This window comes from Nicotiana attenuata, unplaced genomic scaffold, assembly GCF_001879085.1.
Source record: "Nicotiana attenuata strain UT unplaced genomic scaffold, NIATTr2, whole genome shotgun sequence".
Taxonomy (NCBI): domain Eukaryota; kingdom Viridiplantae; phylum Streptophyta; class Magnoliopsida; order Solanales; family Solanaceae; genus Nicotiana; species Nicotiana attenuata.
In genome coordinates, this window is record NW_017672856.1 from 143,577 (window position 1) to 165,113 (window position 21,537).

The 21,537-nt window shown below is 42.6% G+C and overlaps 1 protein-coding gene and 1 non-coding gene across 2 annotated transcripts; both read left to right on the plus strand.

The window, feature by feature from the left end:
- The first annotated feature begins 766 nt into the window (after positions 1 to 766).
- Positions 767 to 839, plus strand: TRNAT-UGU. Its single transcript has one exon. It is a non-coding gene; the product is annotated as a tRNA-Thr (tRNA).
- A 17,990-nt stretch (positions 840 to 18,829) lies between these two features.
- LOC109214722 lies at positions 18,830 to 20,011 on the plus strand. The gene is made up of 2 exons (XM_019378671.1): positions 18,830 to 18,883; positions 19,694 to 20,011. Exons 1-2 carry the CDS (start codon positions 18,830 to 18,832, stop codon positions 20,009 to 20,011), a joined length of 372 nt encoding a protein of 123 aa, XP_019234216.1.
- The last annotated feature ends 1,526 nt before the right edge of the window (positions 20,012 to 21,537 follow it).

Genomic DNA, 21,537 nt, shown 5'->3' on the forward strand with positions numbered 1-21,537 from the left:
TAGTAAGTTTCCATACCAAGGCTCAATCCAATTAGTCCGTAGCGTCTACCGATTTCGCCATATCCCCCTTTCTTTTTGAGATTAGGATCTCATTCTGATGTCATTCCTTTTTCTTTTTCTTTCATTTATACTGGAACCATTGAATTCATTAGATACCGATTCCTATCTCGTAAAACGTGTTTTCTCCTCTTTGATTTTCTTAACTATCTTCTATAGGAGACCTTTTTTTGTCCAATCAAAAATGATTTTATCATTTCGGAATCCGCAATTCAATATAGATGGATATATACCCCATCTATATGTCTCTCTTCCTGCCATTTTGCCATTCAATTTGGAATACTTGAACGGTCGATTCTTTTTTTTTATCTTCACTTTCGCCTGAAAGGGGAGGAATGTCTCATTAGTTATAACTAACCATTCCATTAAACAATTAGAATTTGAAATAAATATAGAATGAGAGATATATATGATATAGAATCAAATATAGAACTGTAATAAAAAATCAAAAGGATTTCAAATGACAAAAAAAGAAATGAAAAAGAACATTTACCATTCAAATTGAAAATGAAAATAAAAGAATATTAACAATATTTACAATCACTATTTAATAATATTAGTATTAGAATTGTGATAAATCGAAATTCTATATCGCTATATTAATCCTTATGTTCTAGAATATTCAATATAATATTGAATAGTTAATAACTAAGATTCCAATTCCAATAGTTTAGTCAATTACTATGCATATAAGATTTCTGTTATGTGGGCCCGCTTAGCTCAGAGGTTAGAGCATCGCATTTGTAATGCGATGGTCATCGGTTCGATTGTGATAGCCGGCTTTTCCCTATTCTTTTTTTTATTCCATTTTTTAGATGATGGATAATGGATACTTGACGGGTTCTCGTGTCTAAAGCTAGGTTGTCATATTTGGGGATTAAGATATAACCATTGCACGATTCTACTCTATACCTCTCGGTAGTTCGAGTGATTTTGCCCTAATTGACTTTCTCAAGATCAATTGGGTATGATCATTTGTGCAAGCAATTGAGGTTCAAGTCGGGTATTACGATCTCTCGGTTTAACCCTTTAATTGAGGCTATCAATCTCTTGAGTGCGCCCCAATTCCTTGTTGGACTAATTTTTATAGACTTAGGCTCTCTTTCACAAGAAGAGCCCAAGTCAACTAGGCATAAACTAGTGTTTGCAACCACTAATTCAACATTAAAATCATAAATTAGTCCAAATATCAAACACCCATAGACATTCAAGCCTTAAAACACAAGACCCATCAATTACCCACACTAGGGTTGAGCCACAACCCTAGCTAATGAGTCTAGCTACTCATGATAATAGAGGAAAACAAATAAATAGATGAAGAAAAACCCATAATATTTAATTACTAAAACTTGAAGATTCAATGATAAAACTATTGTAAAATTACTCAAAATAGTAAAAGAAAACTGTTCACGAGCGCAGGTCAGCTTCAAATTCTATCTGGAGACCTAAAAATGGGAAAAGAAACTATTTATACTAGGCTGAAAATTCTGGACAAAAATACCCCTGCGGGGCTAGTGCGGACCGCACAACATCGAGTGCGGCCGCACTAAGGCTCTTGGCTGAAATTTCTGCTCTCTGAACTTGGCCATCGCGGGCCGCACAAAATGCACCGCGGCCGCGGTGGCTTCTGTTGCGGTCCGCACAAAATGGAACGCGGACCACATTGGCAATGTTCCTCCAACTTGGCAACTCTCTGAACTTGAGCTTTGCGGACCCCACAAAATCGAGTGCGGCCGCAATGAAGTCAATGCGGTCCGCATGAAATGTTTTGCGGCCGCATTGCTTGGCTGCTTGAAATGAGCACTCTCTGATCCTCCTCTTTGCGGACCGCACAGAATGGAGTGCGGCTGCATTGGTCCTGTTATACTGAGGTTGGACTTGTTCTTTGTACTTGTGCATGTTTCACTCCTTTTTGAGCTGGTTTTGACGAATTGTCACCTCGTTGACCAAACCCTGCAATCAAGTACAACATGTGAGCCTTTGGGACTATTTTGTACACCTTTCTAATCAAAACTCAAGTAAGAAGGAGTGTAAAATGCATCATAATCCCTAGTTATCAACTCCCCCAAACTTAAGCTTTTGCTTGTCCTCAAGCAAACAAAATAAGACCCACCCCTTAAGAGTAAATCCAAGAAAATTCAGCTGACCTAAAGTGACCTCAACTAGCATCAATTGGGACTAACAATTGCCCTCAATTCAAATGAATCACTAACAATATTCACTCTTTTAAACACCATGGATTTAGTGCGACACAAGAGCATCAAGAGTTGACTTAACACATCAAAGAAACTCTTTCTATTACTTTGGTCATTGTGGAACCCAAACTCACACATCCTCGACACTCCCTAAGCAAACCTCACCTTTGGGATAGTAGCACTCCGAACGAGGTTAATGGAAATACACTCATCTCTCTCAAGGAAAAGTCACAAGTCCGGTACTAGGTACCATATGCTTGCCCCTTATGTGAGTCACCACTAATGTAAGCTTCATTCAACTCAAGATCATATAGGGCTTTTGTGGACACATAGTGAAGGCTTTTGGTTTAGGGTAGGAAATGTTTGGTCTAAGTAGGTTCCATCTTTCCTTTAGCACTTCTTTTGCTTCATTTTGGCACACATTCACTTGACTTTTTAAGTCATTTCACTTCTTTCTAAGGGGTTAGAGAGACACACTGTCACTCTTTCTTGTTCATTTCGAATCTTTTCTCCTTTCTAAACTTTCCACACCTTTCATTCTTTGCTTTTATTGAATCCCTTCATTCTTTTCTACATTGAACATTCTATTTATCTTTTTGATTTTCTTTTTTTTTCATTGCCTTTCCTTTTTTTTTTATTTTTATTTTGTACCTTTTACCACTTTGTTGCAATCCTCGTCTCTCCCCCCAAACTTATACTTTTGCCATGTGCTAAGGAAAGATCGGGTGCCAAGAGAGGGTATATTTAGAACGGGTAAAGTCTTGTAGCGTGGTTCTTGAAAGAAAAAGGTCTAAGGCTCAAAAGGGCTGACTAGGGATTTTATTATTGGTAGGCATTGGAAGTGTTCAAGATATCATTCGGATCAAGGAGAGCCTATAATCACGTCTCAAGTCAAATTACACTTGGGATTTTGCCTAGACAAGGATTCAGGGCAAGTTCTAGACCAATGGCTCGGGACTTGGACTTGCAATTCAAATTCTCACCACACAAGCTTTGGGATTGCTAAAGACACGGAGTCGGGGGCCCACAACAACCTTAGATAAGATTTGAGCAACATAATGGTCCCGAAAAACCACTTGATGATTATCGGCCAACATAAGAGTCTCAAGGTCACAACTTTCACCATCCTACACACAACGATTTGTTTTTGACCATGGGATCAAAGGAAAATGTGTTAGGCCCAAGTGAAGCTTTGCTTGAGGCACCCTTACCAACTAACTACTAACAAAGCAAAAGAAAACAGACTCAAACCCTTAAGAAGGTTGTCATGCCATCCATCATCGCGAAGAGCCACCCGGTTCACACAAATTCCACCTTTGGAAAGAATCGTGGCATTAAGAAAACCAAAAGCTTATTGCAAAAGCTCAAAACAAGAAGCTACGAACATAAAATAAGAAGCTAAGAAAGGAAAAATGTGGAAAGTAAAATGAATATGTACAAGAGGGGATTTAGATGAATATACAATAGGGAGAATGAATATATACATAAGAACGAAACTTTATATACAGACGCAAAGTAAAAAGTACGAAAAGTGTAATGAAAATGATAAAATTATATACATACCAAAGATAAAAAGAAAGAAAGCATAAAATACTGTCATATATACAGTCATCCAAATATCCAAATAGGGCTACCCCCTCAAATGAAAGCTGGCATTGTCCTCAATGCCAACTAACCAAAATAAGCACAAAAATAGAGAAGAGAGGAAGAAGAAACTCCCTATGGGTCCTCCATCTGCATGGGATCCTGAGTCTGGGTCCCTGGGTCCTCTGTCTGCTCGGGAACCTGTGACTGGCTCCCTGTGACCTGTGGCTCTGCTGGGACCTGGGCCTGGACTGAATCCTGGGGCTGGCTGGAGGAACCTCCCTGCGGGTCCTCCAACTGTATGACTGCATCATCAGAACGTGGAATCACCCTCTTCCTCTTGGGAGGCCTCTCTAACTCTTGCTCTGGCTGGGCTGGGCTGCTGGTGCTGGGTCATGCAATAGCAAATCTAAAGGCAGTTGATCCGCCTTCAGCCTATCAACCTCTACCCTAAGCTCCTCCACCGACTCCTTTGAAGCCTGCGTCTCTCATTTTCTTCGCCTCCCTAGCAAGCTCCTTTAGTGCCTTTCCATGTGAATCAATAGCCTCTGTGATCAATTTCTGGTTATCTAGGAGCTTCTTCTAGTTGTCCAGAAGCTCCTTGAGAGTGTCCTCAATGGACTGTGGGACTTGTGGAGGAGGAGGTGCTGACTGGGCTACTACCACAGTAGATAGTACAGACAGCTTAGAAGTAGCTGTCTGCATCTAGTTGTTGATGTTGGCGAGGGCCTGGCTCAGACGGTGGGCAGTCAATGGGTATGCAGTGGTGGAGGGTATCTCTAGAACTGTAGAAGTGGATGGACCTGGGGCCATGTCTGCTGACATGGAAGGAGGCTGAGTAGGAGCCACTACCACTACTGGCTCTTCAGACTGGTCAGTTAAAACAATAACTTTTTCCTTGTAGCGCTTGCCTTTAGGGTTGTCATCGCCCTGCAGGCTATACCAGGAGAACGGTGCCTTCGCCTTCATTTTCATATCAAATTTCGGCCATTCCACCTCTAAGTCCCTCAGGTACATGGTCAAGAAGTTAGGGAAGGGATAATTTCCATCACCTTCATTCACCACTCGTGTAATAACCTGAGACATCACATTCCCGACCTTAATCGGGTATCCCGCCATGATCGATGCTACCAATATAGCCCGGTGAAGAGGGAGTGAGTTATCGTGGGTGGTGGGGTCTAGCCTGCTACACACAAATATCTCCCACCCCTTAGCCTCAAAGTTCAAAGTTCTCCTCAATCTTCACTCCCACAGTCAACCAATCGGGGGTGGTACATGGGATAGCCAAGTACTCTGCCAACCAAGGACGAGCTTCCTCACCCAATTTCATCATCTCCAAATACAATGACTCATCCTCCTCCAAGAAGCCCAGGTAATCATTTATGGTCTTGCCATCAAATTTCACTGTCATGTTCCGCACTTTGGTGACTGTGGTGCCTTTTTGATGTGGGACACATTTGTGTAGAACTCCTTCACCAAGTGCTCATTGGCCTCCTCCACCTGGCCTATGAAATAATCCCATCCAGCTCTCACTCTAAACTGCCTCAACACATTGGGGTTGTGAGGCTCGAGGTCATGTATAATGAATTTACGCTCGGGTATTAGCTTCCTCTCGGGCCACCACTCTCCGAACTTGTGATAGGCAACCTCACTCACAAACCGGTCCTGCCATGCCTCCGGATTTCTAGTCCTATCTACCCCATCTACTTGGGGCTCACCCCCTTATTCTTCATCCCCTACTTCTGCTACGGGGCCCTCTCCGGATAGTGAAGCTGTAGGAGAGGTGGAATATTCATTGCCACTACCAGCGGCTGAGCGCTCAGACGACTCAGAAGATACACACACTGATGCTCGGCAGTAGGAGGACCTGGAGGAGTAGGGTCATCTGTCAGTCTAAACCTATCCGGGAAGTCATCTATATACTCCGGGACGGAGCCAGAATCAGACGCCTCCCGGGAAGGCTCATACTCACTTCCCGAAGAATGGGAAGCAACTCTATCAGCAGCCCGAATTGCCTTTCTTGTTGCTTTTATTGCTTCCCGAACTTGGGCGATCAACTTTATCTTTCCACGTCCCCTCCCCCGGGAGGACTCTCCTCGTCCTGGTTGTTTATCACCTTTGCCTCGTGAACTCACCATTGTCTGCAAGCAACATTCAGTTATGCTTTGTTAGTATCAATAGAATCAATGAAATTCAAAGTTGCAGGAAAATTGTTGCAGACAGTTTTTTATAAAAAAAATTGCAGAATGTGGTCTGCACAAAATGAAGTGTGGCCGCAAAGAGGCTACCGCGGACCGCACAAAATCCATTGCAGTCCGCACAGAGGTGGGGTTCAAACTACCCACTCTCTGAATCTGTGCACCGCGGACCGCACAAAATGCATTGCGGTCCGCACAGAGGTGGGGTTCAGACTACCCACTCTATGAATCTGTGCACCGCGGACCGCACAAAATGCATTGCGGTCCGCATTGAGGCACCGCGGACCGCACAAAATCCTTTGCGGCCGCGGTCCACAAGTTTCAGCTTCAGATCTTATTCCACCGCAGTCCGCACAAAATAGCATTGCGGACCGCACAAAGGCACCGCGGACAGCACAAAATCCACCGCGGTCAGCATTGAGTGCCCAGCAGCAACACCAACCTAGGGTTTAATGTTTTGTCCAATTTATTCAGAATTTTTTCCTAATAGTGATTCCCTAGGTGTTGCCTTAGTGTTGTAACTAATTATGCCTAAGTAAAATAGGATTAACTAAGCTATGCTACTAAATTAAAAGAAAAATGGGAAGATAAGAAGAAAAACTAAGAGAAAAATAAAAATCAAAAGAAAATAGCAAAATTAAACAACTAAAAGGGAATTAAAGCTACCTAAAATGAGATGCACTGATGATTAATCAAGACTAACCAGTTGAACTCGTGCAATTTTAGAGAGTGAACAGTAGTGAACAGTGATTTTTGGGCTTTTGAGAGTAAAAAGATCAAAAAGTTCAAATGGAGGGCCTCAGGTCCTATTTATAGAAAAAGGTCCTGGGCCCCAGCTCACCTACCCACCGCGGACCGCACAAAATGGCACCGCGGTCCGCATTACTCAGAAACATGAAGATTTGAGAAGGCAACCACTGCGGACCGCATAAAAAGCTCTGCGGCCGCAGTGGTCCACCGCGGACCACACAAAATGTAATGCGGCCGTGGTGGCAAACTTCAGAGAACCAGTTTTCAACATCAATCATCAGTGCGGTCTGCACTGATTTTGTGCCCCTGCACTAAGTCCTTTGCGTCCGCACAAAATGTAGTGCGGTCCGCATTGCAAACTTCAGAGAGTGATCAATTTTTCACTTGGTCCTGCACTGCATCAACACAATCCTACAACATCTCACAACCAGTCAGTCCAAAAATAAATCCTATACTACGAAGAAAATCAAAGAAAAATGAAAAGAAAAACACATGGGTTGCCTCCCAAGAAGCGCCTGATTTAATGTCGCGGCACGACGCAGGTTACCACCAAATCACTTTAGATGAAGAAGTGCCACCACGTGGCTGTCATCAATTTTTCCCAGGTAGTGCTTGACCCTGTGCCCATTAACTCTGAAAACCTCCCCATTTTTGTTCTTCAAGTCAAGTGCACCAAACAGAGTCACAAACACCACTTCAAAAGGTCCACTCATTTTGACTTAAGCTTTCCCGGAAACAGACGTAACCGAGAATTGAACAAGAGAACCAAATCACCCACTTTGAACTCCTTGCCACGAGCATATTTATCATGAAGGTACTTCATCTTGTCCTTGTACAAGGATGAACTGGAGTAGGCATGGAATCGGAATTCATCAAGTTCATTAAGCTGCTCCACATGAAGATTTACTGCCACATCCCATTCAAGATTCAGTTTCCTCAAAGCCCACATGGCCTTGTGCTCTAACTCAACGGGTAGATGGCAAGCTTTCCCAAACACCAGCCGATACGGAGACATACCAATCGGAGTCTTGTAAGCAGTCCTGTAATCCCATAGAGCATCATCCAAATCCTTAGACCAGTCGGTCCTATTTGCATTGACCATTTTAGACAGTATACTCTTGATTTCCCTATTTGAGACTTCAACTTGGCCACCCGCCTGAGGATGATAAGGAGTAGAAACTTTGTGATTGACACCATACTTTGCAAGCAAGGTGTCAAAAGCTCTATTGCAAAAGTGCGACCCCCATCACTTATGATTGCACGAGGAGTGCCAAACCTTGTAAAAATACTTTTTTTAGAAACGCAACCACACTCCGAGCTTCATTGTTGGGCAAAGCCACGGTCTCGACCCACTTTGAAACATAGTCAACCGCCACTAGAATGTAGGTGTTCCCACATGAGCTTACAAATGGGCCCATGAAATTAATACCCCACACATCAAAAATATCCACTTCTAGAATGGTGTTGAGAGGCATCTCATCTTTCTTCGAAATACCACCCGCTCTTTGACATTCGTCACACCTCTTCACAAGATCACTTGCATCTTTATACAACGTTGGCCAGTAAAACCCACAACTAAGGACCTTCGAAGCTTTCCTCGCCCCGCCATGATGGCCACCATAGGGAGAGGAATGACATGCCTCTAAGATACTCAACTGCTCCTCCTCAGGGACACACCTCCGGATCACTCCGTCGGTGCAAATCTTGAATAAGTACGGCTCATCCCAATAGTAATCCAAACTATCCCATTTGAGCTTCTTCCTTTGGTTAGAAGAGAGCTCACACGGGATTATACCAGTCACAAGGTAGTTAGCAACATCTGCAAACCATGGCATACCATTCATTGACACAGAAAGTAGTTGCTCATCGGGAAATGCATCATTGATCTCTAGGCCATCACACGGCCTCCCTTCCTCCTCCAAGAGGGACAAGTGGTCCGCCAATTGGTTTTCACTACCTTTCCGGTCCACAATTTCCAAATCAAACTCTTGAAGTAACAAGACCCATCGCATCAGCCTAGCATTGGAGTCTTTCTTCGTCATCAAATACCTAAGAGCTGCATGATCGGTGTGCACTATGACCTTGGCTCCCATGAGATACGGCCGAAATTTTTCCATTGCGAACACAATAGCCAACAACTCTTTCTCTGTTACCATGTAGTTCCTTTGAGCCTCATTCATTGTCTTGCTCGCGTAGTACACCAGATGAAACATTTTGTTCACTCTTTGACCCAAATCTGCCCCAACCGCAACATCACTCGCGTCGCACATGAGCTCGAAAGGCAAGCTCCAGTTGGGTGCGGTAATGATAGGAATGGTGGTCAACTTATGCTTGAGAAGTTCAAATGCTTGCATACATCCCTCATCGAACACAAACTTGGCATCCTTTTCTAGTAGCTTGCACAAAGGATTCACTACTTCGAAAAGTCCTTGATAAATCTCCGGTAGAACCCCGCATGCCCAAGAAAGCTTCTAACCCCCTTGACAGAAGTGGGGGGAGGAAGCCTTGAAATCACCTATATTTTAGCCTTGTCCACCTCTATGCCATGCTTTGAAATTTTATGACCGAGCACTATGCCCTCCTCAACCATGAAGTGGCATTTTCCCCAATTGAGCACAAGATTGGTGTCTTCATAATGGGCCAACACTCTATGCAGATTTTTCAAACATTCATCAAATGAATCACCCACAACAACACCTCCAATATATCTTCCACCATATCGGTGAAAATGGCCATCATGCACCGTTGGAATGTCGCCGGTGCATTACACAACCCAAAAGGCATCCGAGAAAAGGAAAAGGTGCCATATGGACAAGTAAACATGGTCTTCTCCTGATCCTCCGGAGCAATTAAGATTTGGTTGTACACAGAATATCCGTCCAAGAAACAGTAGAAGGCACGCCCAGCAAGACGATCAATCATCTGGTCAAGGAAAGGCAATAGGAACTAATCCTTGCGGGTCACCTTGTTCAACTTGCGGTAGTCCATGCACACCCTCCATCCGGTAACTGTCCGGGTTGGAATTAGTTCATTTTGAGCATTGGTTACCACGGTCATACCATCCTTCTTCGGTACACACTGCACCAGCGAAGTCCACGAGCTGTCAGAGATGGGGTACACAACCCCGACATCTAACCACTTGATCACCTCCTTTTTCACAACTTCTTGCATTGCCTCGTTCAACCTCCTTTGATGTTCCAAGGAGGGTTTTGCATCATCTTCAAGAATAATCTCCATATAGAATGCGGGGCTTATTCCCCGAATATCAGCTAAAGTCCATCCAATTCCCTTCTTCAGCTTTTTGAGCACCACCAATGTGGCATCTACCTGCATGTTAGTAAGACAAGAGGAAAGAATAACTGGCAAAGTTGAACTAGGGCCTAAGAATTCATACCTGAGGTATGGAGGCAATGGAGTCAACTCCAACACCAGAGGCTCCTCAATTGAAGGCTTTGTTGGAGGAGTCTTTCTATTTTCAAGATCCAAAGAGAGTTTCCTAGGCTCATAAGAATAAGAGCCCATTCCATGTAAAACATTCACGCGCTCCACTCGGCCCTCATCATCATTGACATCAAGATTCAACAATACGGCCTCCAGAGGGTCCTCCACATTGATCACTGCAATAGTATCATCAATTATCACAGCCGTGACAAGATCCAAAAATGAGCACACTTCGGTACAATTCGGCTGCTTCATTGACTTGCACACATGAAAGACAACTTATTCATCACCCACCCAGAAGGTGAGTTCCCCTGCTTCCACATCAACTAAGGCCTTCCCGTAGCAAGGAAAGGTCTTCCCAATATGATCGGAACTTCATAATCTACCTCACAATCCAAGATCACAAAATTAGCTGGCAAGATAAATTTGTCCACCCGGACAAGCACATCACTAATAATACCCATTGGTCTCTTCATTTATCTATCCGCCATTTGCAATCTCATGGAAGTCGGCATTGGTTGCCCAATACCCAAAGTCTTGAAAACTGAGTAGGGCATCAAGTTGATACTCGCCCCCAAATCATATAGAGCTTTGGCAAAGTCTGCACTCCCAATAGTGCAAGGAATGGTGAAAGCACCAGGATCCTCCAACTTCGGAGCCATTGAATGTACTATAGCACTAACTTGGTGGGTCATCTTGATGGTTTCACAGTCCATGGATCTTTTCTTCGTCACCAAATCTTTCATGAATTTAGCATAGCCAGGCATTTGCTCCAAAGCCTCCACCAGAGGCACATTAATGGATAAGATCTTCATCATGTCAATGAACTTTTTCAACTGATTATTTTTCTGCTTTGCTAGCCTCTGAGGATAAGGTGGAGGTGGCCTAGGTAAGGGTGCCTTGGCTTTTGGCACAACCGGCTCTGACATGTCTATTACGTGTTCCCTAGACGGGTTCACGTCATTATGTGTTTCCACCTCAGCATATTGAATATCAATCCTCACTTCTTCATTCACATTTTCATCAATCACATTTTCAACCACCAAAGGAACTTCATCTTCTTGCAACTCAACTTCATCACTCAAAATTTGCTTTTGTTTGGAGGCATTCACATCACCGCCTCATCCACTCCTTTTAGTTACCGCCATAACATGATTGTCCCCACCCTTTGGGTTAACTACCGTATCACTCGGTAGAGCCCCCCTTAGGGCGAGTATTCAAGGACTGTGAGATTTGGCCTAGCTGAACCTCCAAATTTCTGATTGAAGTGTTGTGAGATGCCAACTGCGCATCGGAGTCAGCATTCTTCTTCATCATCTGTTCAAACATCATTTCAATTCTTCCTATGTCATTGTTGGATGAACTAGGTCCTTGGGATGGAAAAGGCGGTGGATTGCTCGGTTGTTGATACATTGGGGGCTTTTGAAAGCCTTGCCCCTGATTTCCCTGATTGTTGTTGTTCCATCCACCCTGGTTGTTGTTTACACCCCAATTGTTGTTGTTGCCCCAGTTTCCTTGATTTTTCCGCTTGTTGTTTTGATTGCCCCAATTCGGATTTTGATTATTGTTGCCCCAATTGTTGTTCCCTTGTTGTTGATAAATCCAATTGTTTTTGCCTTGTTGTTGGTTACCCCAATTGCCTTGGGATCTCCATTGTTGCTGTTGGTTAGAAGAATTGCCCCTTTGGCCTTGATAGTTGTTCACGTATTGTACCTCTTCATTCTGCCCATCATAACCATCATCTTGGAACACCAAAATCATTGTCAAATTGATCCGAACTCCCTTGGTTCTGTTGACCTCTTTGTCATCTGTTGCTCACTAGCATGTTGACACCCTCCATGGCATTCACTTGGCGAGGATTTTGAACTTGTTGCAACTGTGCCTTTGCTATTTGGTTTATTGTCGTTGTCAGTTCTGCTACAGCCTGCCCATGTTCATGTAGCTCTTTGTGCAAGTGAGTGACCGTGGGGTCACCCTGGGACACATTGGCTCTACTTTGCCAAGCGGAGGAAGTGTCTGCTATCTCGTCAAGAATGGCACAAGCTTCATCATAAGGCAGCTTCATGAAATTACCCCCAGCAAGTTGATTCACTATGCATTGATTTGTTGTGTTGATGCCCCGGTAGAAGGTCTGTTGAATCATTGCCTTAGTCATATCATTGTTGGGGCATTCCTTCACCATGGTTCTATATCTCTCCCAAATCTCGTGTAATGGTTCAGTGGGCTCCTACTTGAAAGCTACGATCTCATCCCTCAATTCTGCCATGTGCCCCAGTGAGAAAAGTCTTGCAATGAACTTATCCGCCAACTCATCCCAAGTAGTGATGGAATGGTTGGGAATTCGCTCAAGCCAATCCAATGCCTTCCCTCTAAGTGAAAATGGGAAGAGTCTCAACCGAAGTGCATCCTCGGACACATTAGTTTTCTTGCTCCCTCAACAGGTACCCACGGAACCCTTGAGATGTTTGTAAGCATTCTGAGTGGGAGCACCCGTGAAATACCCCCGCTGCTCCAACAATGTCAGCATTACATTAGTAATTTGAAAATTGCCCACTCGGATCCGGAGCGGGACAATTGCACTAGCATAGCCTTGGTTGGGAAGTACTCGAGGAGCCACTCTTGGAGGTGGCGAAGGAGGGTCTGGAATATTTTCATTTGCATTGGCCTGGCGGCCTCTACGTTGTCCTTGAGGTACAAGAGGCACCTCATCATCTCCGACATCATCTACCTCCTCCCCTGCGATCATATTTCCAAGAGGGTCATTGTTGTTTGTTGCCATTTTGTACCTGAAGTTGTGACACACACAAATTAGTAACACAGAAGGAAAGAAGAACAATACAAAAAACTATTTAGATAGATAGCCAAAACCGTTAGCTCCCCGGCAACAGCGCCAAAAAGTGATCGAGGCCAACCCTGTACTACTATAAAGTAGTAAGAGTGGTCGAAACAGCTTTTACCCGAGAAGGTCGAGATCGATTTTCACAGGGAGCTAGAGATGGGAATTGAGTTTCTATCTAAATTGGAGTTGCGTAATTGTTCCTAATTGCACTTCTAAACATATTTGGTTTTGATATTACTTCTAAATTTATACTACAAAGATGCTAAATTAAGCTAAGAGTAGACTATTGAAGGTTGTCTAATTAGTTAAAAAGCACTAGGGGAGTGACTTTATCCTAGGTGGATACTTGACGGGTTCTCGTGTCTAAGGCTAGGTTGTCATATTTGGGGATTACGATATAACCATTGCACGATTCTACTCACTCTATACCTCTCGGTAGTTCGAGTGATTTTGCCCTAATTTACTTTCTCAAGATCAATTGGGTATGATCATTTGTGCAAGCAATTGAGGTTCAAGTCGGGTATTACTATCTCTAGGTTTAACCCTTTAATTGGGGCTATCAATCTCTTGAGTACGCCCCAATTCCTTGTTGGACTAATTTTTATAGACTTTGGCTCTCTTTCTCAAGTGAACTCTTATAAGTGATCTCTACCACACGATCTAGAGTAAGCAAAAAGAGTGATAATCCTAAATGCCCTGTAGGCTCCTGCTTATAAGTGTGGTGCACGACACATTCATAAACAAGACTCTACTAGACACGGCTTGTAGACTCCCTAGGATAGAATTGCTCTAATAACACTTTTGTCACGACCTAAATCGATGGGCCGCGACGGGCACCCGGTATCTTACTCAACCGAGTACCAACATAACGTATCTTTTCATGTCATACTATCATAAATAACTGAGCCGGAGAGGTTGCCGAGAAATAGGTAGAATACAACAGGTAATGTCAACATATACATAAGACATATGGGCCTCTAAGACCAAAATAACCACTTGAACACTGAACATAGGCCGACAAGGATATACAATCTTTTACGTACATGACATCTGTCTACAAGCCTCTAAGAATACATAATTTTCATAAAAGTCGGGACATAGTCCCGCCATACCAAACAATACATATCTAACTCATACTAACCAAACAAGCAACTTCGAAGCAAATGGAGCGCACCAACATCTCCGCTGAGCTGATATCCTACTTGGAGGGCTCTCGACCTGTCTATCAGGACCTGCAGGCATGAAACGCAGCGTCCCCAGGAAAAAAAGGGACGTCAGTACGAATAATGTACTGAGTATGTAAGGCGTATAAATAAGTACATAACAGACATGGAGGAAATATATAGTAAATGACTCCACCTGTAAGTTTGAATAACTTTGTAAACCATGGAATAATTAGAGTATCATGTATATGCGTATGGATGTCATGTCGTGCATAGGCATATGTTTCATAACATCATCAGCCTCTGAGGGCATCCCATCATATCATCTTGGCCACTGTGGGCAAAATCATCAACGTATACCAGCTGATCAGGTGGTGGTGCATATATAATACCGTAACCATTTCCCATATCCCATATACATATATTTACATATATACGCGTATATAACGCCATCTGGTCATGGGTCAATGCACATGTATAAATGGGTGAAATGCACGAAAAATACGTAAAAATCTCAATATTCCTTCCGGATAAACCTTTTTTTTCAACTGCGTATTATTATGAGACCCATGAACAGAAGATAATAATAATTCTCATGAGGAATCAAGAATATAGACAGCCCTAGTATCTCTATGAATAGAGAAATGTTTTGGAAACTGTGCGTTTTCTTGTTTCTTCAGTATAATTTGGACCATGCCAAAAGAAAGAAGGGATGACCTTAACATACCCGAGTAAGGAAAACTCCGCATAATATTCCATTAGAGAACCTTCGTGTGACGACCCGGCCGGCCGTCTCATGAGTTACCACTCCATTTCCCCCCTTCTGCTTCTATTTGCCTTGTTTATTGGTTTTATAGGTGACCGGGTTGGTTGGCTCGGGTTCGGAAAAGTTTTGAGAAGGTTTGAGATACTTAGTCTCTTTTAAGAAGGCTTAAGTTGGAAAAGTCAACCGGATGTTGACTTATGTGTTAGAGGGCTCGGATGTGAGTTCCGATGGTTCGGATAGCTTCGGAAGATGATTTGGGACTTAGGAGTGTGATCGAAATGTGTTTTGGAGGTCCCGAGTAGATTTAGGCTTGAATTGGCAAAATTGAGTTTTTGGCGTTTTCCAGTTGTTAGGTGAGATTTTGATATAGGGGTCAGAATGGAATTCCGAAAGTTGCAGTAGCTTCGTTATGTCATTTGGGATATGTGTGCAAAATTTCAGGTCATTCGGAGGTGGTTTGGTTTACTTTTTGATCAAAAGCAAAATTCGAAAGATTTTAGAACCTTAGGCTTGAATTCGATGTGTTTTGGTGGTTTTGATGTTGTTTGAGGTGTTTTGAAGGGTGGTATAAGTTTGGATAGTAGTATATGATGTGTTCATGCTGTTGGTTGAGGTCCCGGGGGCCTCCGGGTGATTTCAGATGGTTGACAGAGAGTTTGGGAGTTTGGAGGAGCTGCACATTTTTTGCTGCTTCTGTTGTTCCCGCACCTGCGGATTGGCGACCGCAGGTGTGACGCCGCAGATGCGGAAGATAGGTCGCAGAAGCGAAAAATGGCTGGGAAGGCAGGAACAGCAGAAGCGGTTGTGGGACCGCACCTGCGAAGGCGCATGTGCGGAATGTTCATCGCAGATGCGGAAAGTGGGGACTTAAGTGAGGACCGCAGATGCGGTGGTCTTGATCGCAGAAACGGTGCCGCAGAAGCGGAAATTGGGCCGCAGATGCGAAATCCCTGGGCAAGAGGGTATAAGTTATTTCCTTCGCGATTTTCAGAGTTATTTCGCCATTTTTAGTCGGTTCTTGGAGATTTTGAGGCGATTTGAAGAAGAAGTTCAAGGGGAATTCATTGAGGTAAGGTTTTGGAATATGAAAACTCATTTCTATGGTATTAATTCGCGGATTAGAGCTGTAATTAAGGGTAAAAAATTAGAGAAGCTAGGGCTTAGAAACCTAGACCTTTGATTGAGGTTTTGAAAGACCATTTGTGGTCGGATTTTGGAACTTTGGATATGTATGAACTCGTAGGGAGATAAGAATCTAATGACGTAAAATTTATCAAATTCCGAGACGTGGGCCTGGGGGTCAGGTTTTGGTAATTTCGGGAATTGTGTTGTTTTTGATTGGTTTTGATCGGAGCATCCGGAGGCTGATTCGAGGGGAAAAGGCATTGCGAGCTAGATTTTGGGCCGGATTGAGGTGAGTAATGATTTTAAATGTTGTCCTGAGGGTGTGAAACTCCGGATTACATAGCGTTCGGCTATGCTGAGGTGACGCGCACGCTAGATGACGAGCGTGGGGTCATGCACCGTTGGGGATTGTGACTTAGTCCATCCCGAATGACTGTTTTACTGCTTATTTGACTGCAAATTGTCTGTTATTATCATGTTTTGGGCTAAATGCCATATTTGGGCTTCGTGCCAACTGTTTAGACCCTTAGGGGATTTTTACTGATATTTTCCTTACTGTTTGATTTCATACTTGTGCTCAGTCATGCCATATTTTACTGTTTTCAAAACTCAGCCATGTTATTCTGTTTTAAACACCTTATATGATATTTTTAAAGATATTTTGAACTGAGCTTCATGTTTACTGTTGCCCGAGGGGCTTATGAGATTCTGACTGAGTAAGGCCGAGGGCATGTGTTGTGAGGATACTTTTGGGTCGGGCTGCACGCCGCAGCAGTGATATACTGATTATGATAATGAGGCCGAGGGCGTAAGATTGTATGCCACGAGGTGGCTTGAGATTGAGATGAGGCCGAGAGCCTGTTTTATTATGCCACAAGATGGCTTGATATTGAGCTTGGGCGGTAAGGGGCCCCTCCCGGAGTCTGTACACCCCCAGTGAGCGCGGGTACCTGGTTTGTGATGTGATATAGCCCGAGGGGCTGGCATTGTTCTGTGGTATTGCCCTAGGGGCTGATTCTGTTGTTGTTATTGAGCCCGAGGGGCGGTTCTTGCTTGTTTACCTTTCTCGCTGCTTTTCCTTTAATTGTTTAACTGCTTAAAAGGCGTTTTATGAGATTTCACTATTTAATTGTGTTTACTGATTTTGTTCTGCCTCTTATAGCTTATTGTTGTGTTTAACGTGATTTTATATCGCTTAGTCTTCATTTATTGTTATTACTCACTGAGTTGGAGTACTCATTTTACTCCCTGCACCCCTGTGTGCAGATTCGGGCACTACAGGTCCTGCTACTGAGGGTTGATAGTTTCCAGCAGATCTTCGGAGATTTACTAGGTAGCTGCTTGGCGATTCGCAGCCCAGTGCATTCTCCCTCTATTTTATTTCCTTTCTGATTTAGCTATGTAGTAGTGGAGTAGATTTTCAGACTTGTAGTATTGTTTTAGATGCTCATGACTGGTGACAACTCGATGTCGGGCTGTGTTGATTTTTAATTCCGCAACTTGTACTGTTATATTGGGATTTTATTGCTGTTAAAGACTTAGTATTTAATATTCTAATTGCTTAAAGTGAATTGGAAGTGTGTCGGCTGGCCTTGTCTTCACGAGAGGCGCCATCATGACCGGGTTTGGGTTTAGGATCGTGACACTTTGTTGATTGAACTTAGAACTCAAAAAAATCGGATTAAGCTTCTGCTTTCTGAATCCTTGAACGAAATTTGTTCTTGCTTCTTTGAGATTTATAAATGAAATTTGGCCATGGATTCTTTGAAATTTTTGACGAAAATGTTCCTGCTTCTAACGTTTTTGGTTTGAACCAAAGACAGAATGCTTTTGATCTTTAACAAGGAATTGATTACAAGGATTTTGTTGGAAATTTTGAAACTTGGCGTCTGCTTGGAAAGTTGAATTTAGGATGAAAGAGTTAAATTTCATTCTCACTAAAAAATGAACTAAGCTTTTTGAAAGACCAAGCTTTTAAAACGACAAAGCTTTTCTTGTATATCTTTAGTGACTTACACGTTTTAGCCACTAAGCACATATGACTAATTAGTCATATGTTTGAATGGTGGCCTACTGCCACGTGGCAAGTGGGGTGGAGATTATTAATCTTTACCTATTTATTAATTAACTGGGTAATGTCTCGTTACCCGTAATTAACCAATTACCCGCATAATTTAAAAATTGCCCCAAATTACTTATAATTGTACTTATCGTTAATATTCTTTTTATACATTATACTACCGTGGTCATATGGTATCTTACATGGTACCAGTTCATAATTATCGGGTATTATCGCTCGACCCGTATTTTATCCCAAATGCCAAACTTGGACGAAAATTCGTTTCCTTTGACCTGCTTCCCCTCTCACCTTAACGAATTTACTTATCATTGTTTGAAATAGCATAATCCTTATAATCTCCGAATAATCTTTTCCTTGGACTGATGTCAATTACCTTACGACAAATTCAACGTACAATACTACAGAGTGCAACATCATCGTAATGTAGTACTGCGGGAGGTGACTTCTCATTTTTGGGCTCTCATTTACTTATTTATGGCGTATTTGCATGTACGAAAATATGGGGTGTAACAAGTATGATGATCCCCAGTTGCTTGTCCTTAAGGACATGATGCAACAAGATGGTTCTAAGGAGGTGACTTTTGGTGATGATGGCGTGTTGCAGGTTTAGGGCAAGATTTGTGTTCCTAATATGGATGGGTTGAGAGAGTTGATTCTTCAGGATACTGAAGAAAGACATTGTTCGGTATGTTTCTCGGTGTTTGATTTGTCAGCAGGTCAAGTATGAGCATCAAAGACTAGGTGGATTCTTCAAAAGATTAAGATACTAGAGTGGAAGTGGGAGCGCATGAGTATGGACTTTGTGGTAGGTTTGCCATAGACATTGAGGATATTTGAAGATGTTTGGGTCATTCTGGACAGACTGACCAAGTATACGCATTTCATTCCAGTCATGACTTCCTACACTTCAAAGCAGATGGCTAAGATCTACATCAGGGAGATTGTCCGCTTGCATAGTGTGCTATTGTGGCACTTTGTTTACTTCATATTTCTAGAGGGCTATTTAACGTGAGTTGGGCACAGAGGTTGAGTTGAGTACTATATTTCATCTTCAGATGGATGGGCAGTCCGAGTGGACCATTCTAATTTTAGAGAATATGTTTAGAGCTTTTATCATAGATTTTGGAATCTAGTGGAATCAATTTCTTCCATTAGCAGAATTTGCACACAATAACACTACCAATATTGTATCCTAATGGCTATGTGTAAGGCCTTATATGGGAGGTGATGTCGTTCTGCTATTGGTTGGTTTGAGCCGGGTGAGGCTAGGTTATTGGGCACAAATTTGGTTCGTGATGCTTTGGAGAAGGTGAAATTAATTTAGAAGTGGCTTCATACAACGCAGTCCAGGAAAAAGAGTTATACTGATAGGAAGGTTCCGGATGAAGCTTTCATGGAGGGTGAGAAGTGTCTCCTTCAAGGTTTGCCTATGAAGGGTGTGATGAGATTTGGGAAGAAGAGAAAGTTGAGCCTTCAGTGCATCGGTCCTTTCTAGGTGTTGGAGAGATTTTGTGAGGTGGCCTACAGACTTGCTTTGCCACCCAGATTATCAAGCGTTAATCCAGCGTTTCATGTTTCCATGCTTCGGAAATACTATGAGGATCCATCACATGTTGGATTTCAACTCGGTGCAGTTGACAAAGATTTGACTTATGATGAGGAGTTGATAGCCATTTTTGATAGGCAAGTTCGAAAGTTGAGCTCAAAGAATATTGCATCGGTGAAGGTTCAGTTGAGAGGTCAAGCAATCAAGGATGCAACTAGGGAAACCGAGCATGATATGCGGCGCAGATATTCTCACCTTTTTTTATAACCCGTGTATGATTCTAAACTCGTTCAAGGACAAACATTCATTTAAGAATGGGAGAATGTAACAACCCGACTGGTCGTTTTGTGTATTTGATCCCTGTTCCCCTATTCGATGCTTCCCCCGCATGTAGTTATTGTTATGTGACTTACTGCTTTGGTTTCGGGAATGTTTTGGAGTGAATTGGAGCACTTAGTTTCATGGTTGGAAGCTTAAGTTGTAAAAGTTGACCAAGGTTTGACTTTGGAGTAAAAGGACTCACATTGGTGATTTGATGGTTTGAAGAGGTTCGTATGGTAATTTTGGACTTAGGCGTATGTTCGAAATTAAATTTGGAGGTTCCTAGGTTGATTTGTGTCTAATTGTCGAAAGTTGGAAATTTGAAGGTTTGAAAGGTTAACAGTTATGAGCAAGAGTTGACTTTGAGACTATCGCGGTGAGATAGTTGTTCGGATGTTGAAATAGGGTTTATGTCATTTGGAACTTCTGTGCAAAGTTTGGTTGCATTCCGAGTTGTTTGATAGGAATTGAATGCTTTGTTTGAATTTTCAGGTTTATCAACTTAAGAGATTGATCTTGAGCGACGATTCGTGATTTTGATGTTAATTTCAGTGCTTAGATCATTTAGATAGGTTTGAGGAAGGTATTAGGACTTGTGGTGTGATTGGACGAGGTCTTAGGGGCCTCTGGTGTGTTTCGGGTGAGTTTCGGAACATTTTGAAGTTGGATGGCAGTTTTGGTTTGGTGTGATCGTAACTGCGAGGTTTTGCCTGTGATGACACCCAAATCCACTCATCAAAGAGTAAGCGAACACGGTCGTATGCAATATAATTTACTCAACTATGAGTCGGGGTCCAATCCCACACCGAACAATATTTAGGTGATTAGGCAAGTAAGAGAATTATCACTTATTATGCTAAGCCAAACGCTAAAGGGGTTTTGAGAAAATGATATATCTAAATGCAAAAGTATAAACTGACCTAGAAAGCATGTAAAATGATCAATGGCTACAAGCGTGGATACAACGGGGAATTATACTCAAGTATCGATCCAATGCGTTTCACAATTTTACAAATATGAGAGTGCTTATGTTAATTAGCCTCAGATTATAATTCAGTATTAGCTTCTTTCGAAGAATAATAATACTTCAGAATTGAATTATCCCTAAAATTATTAAGAGATTAAGTGCACCTGAATATGGCTACAAGTAGTCCAATCCTATTCTCAGGTAGAATTTATAATAACGTCGATGAAGGCGTGTAGGTGCACTATTCCGTGGTGGGGATTGTAACTTTCCATAAATTTCCCATTTGTCACTCAACGACGGAACCTTGCTTATTTCTTTCTTTGAGGATCGACGAATCGAATGATATTTCTGTTCCAATTTTTGCCTCTTCTTCTCCCTCTGAATCAAACTTTTCCTTGCCATAATGGTTGAATTCCTATTAGTATCCATGATACAAGTCGAATCCTAGATGTAGAAATAGAAGAAGGTGGACCCCCTCTCCGTCGAAAGAAATGAGATTATCGTG

What these genes read in the sequence shown, in the direction of transcription:
- LOC109214722 (XM_019378671.1), top strand. Translation starts at nt 18,830, where the DNA reads ATGGATGGGTTGAGAGAGTTGATTCTTCAGGATACTGAAGAAAGACAT. An exon ending in CTGAAGAAAGACATTGTTCG is followed by an intron (nt 18,884 to 19,693) that starts GTATGTTTCTCG and finishes GGTCCTTTCTAG; the next exon opens with GTGTTGGAGAGATTTTGTGA.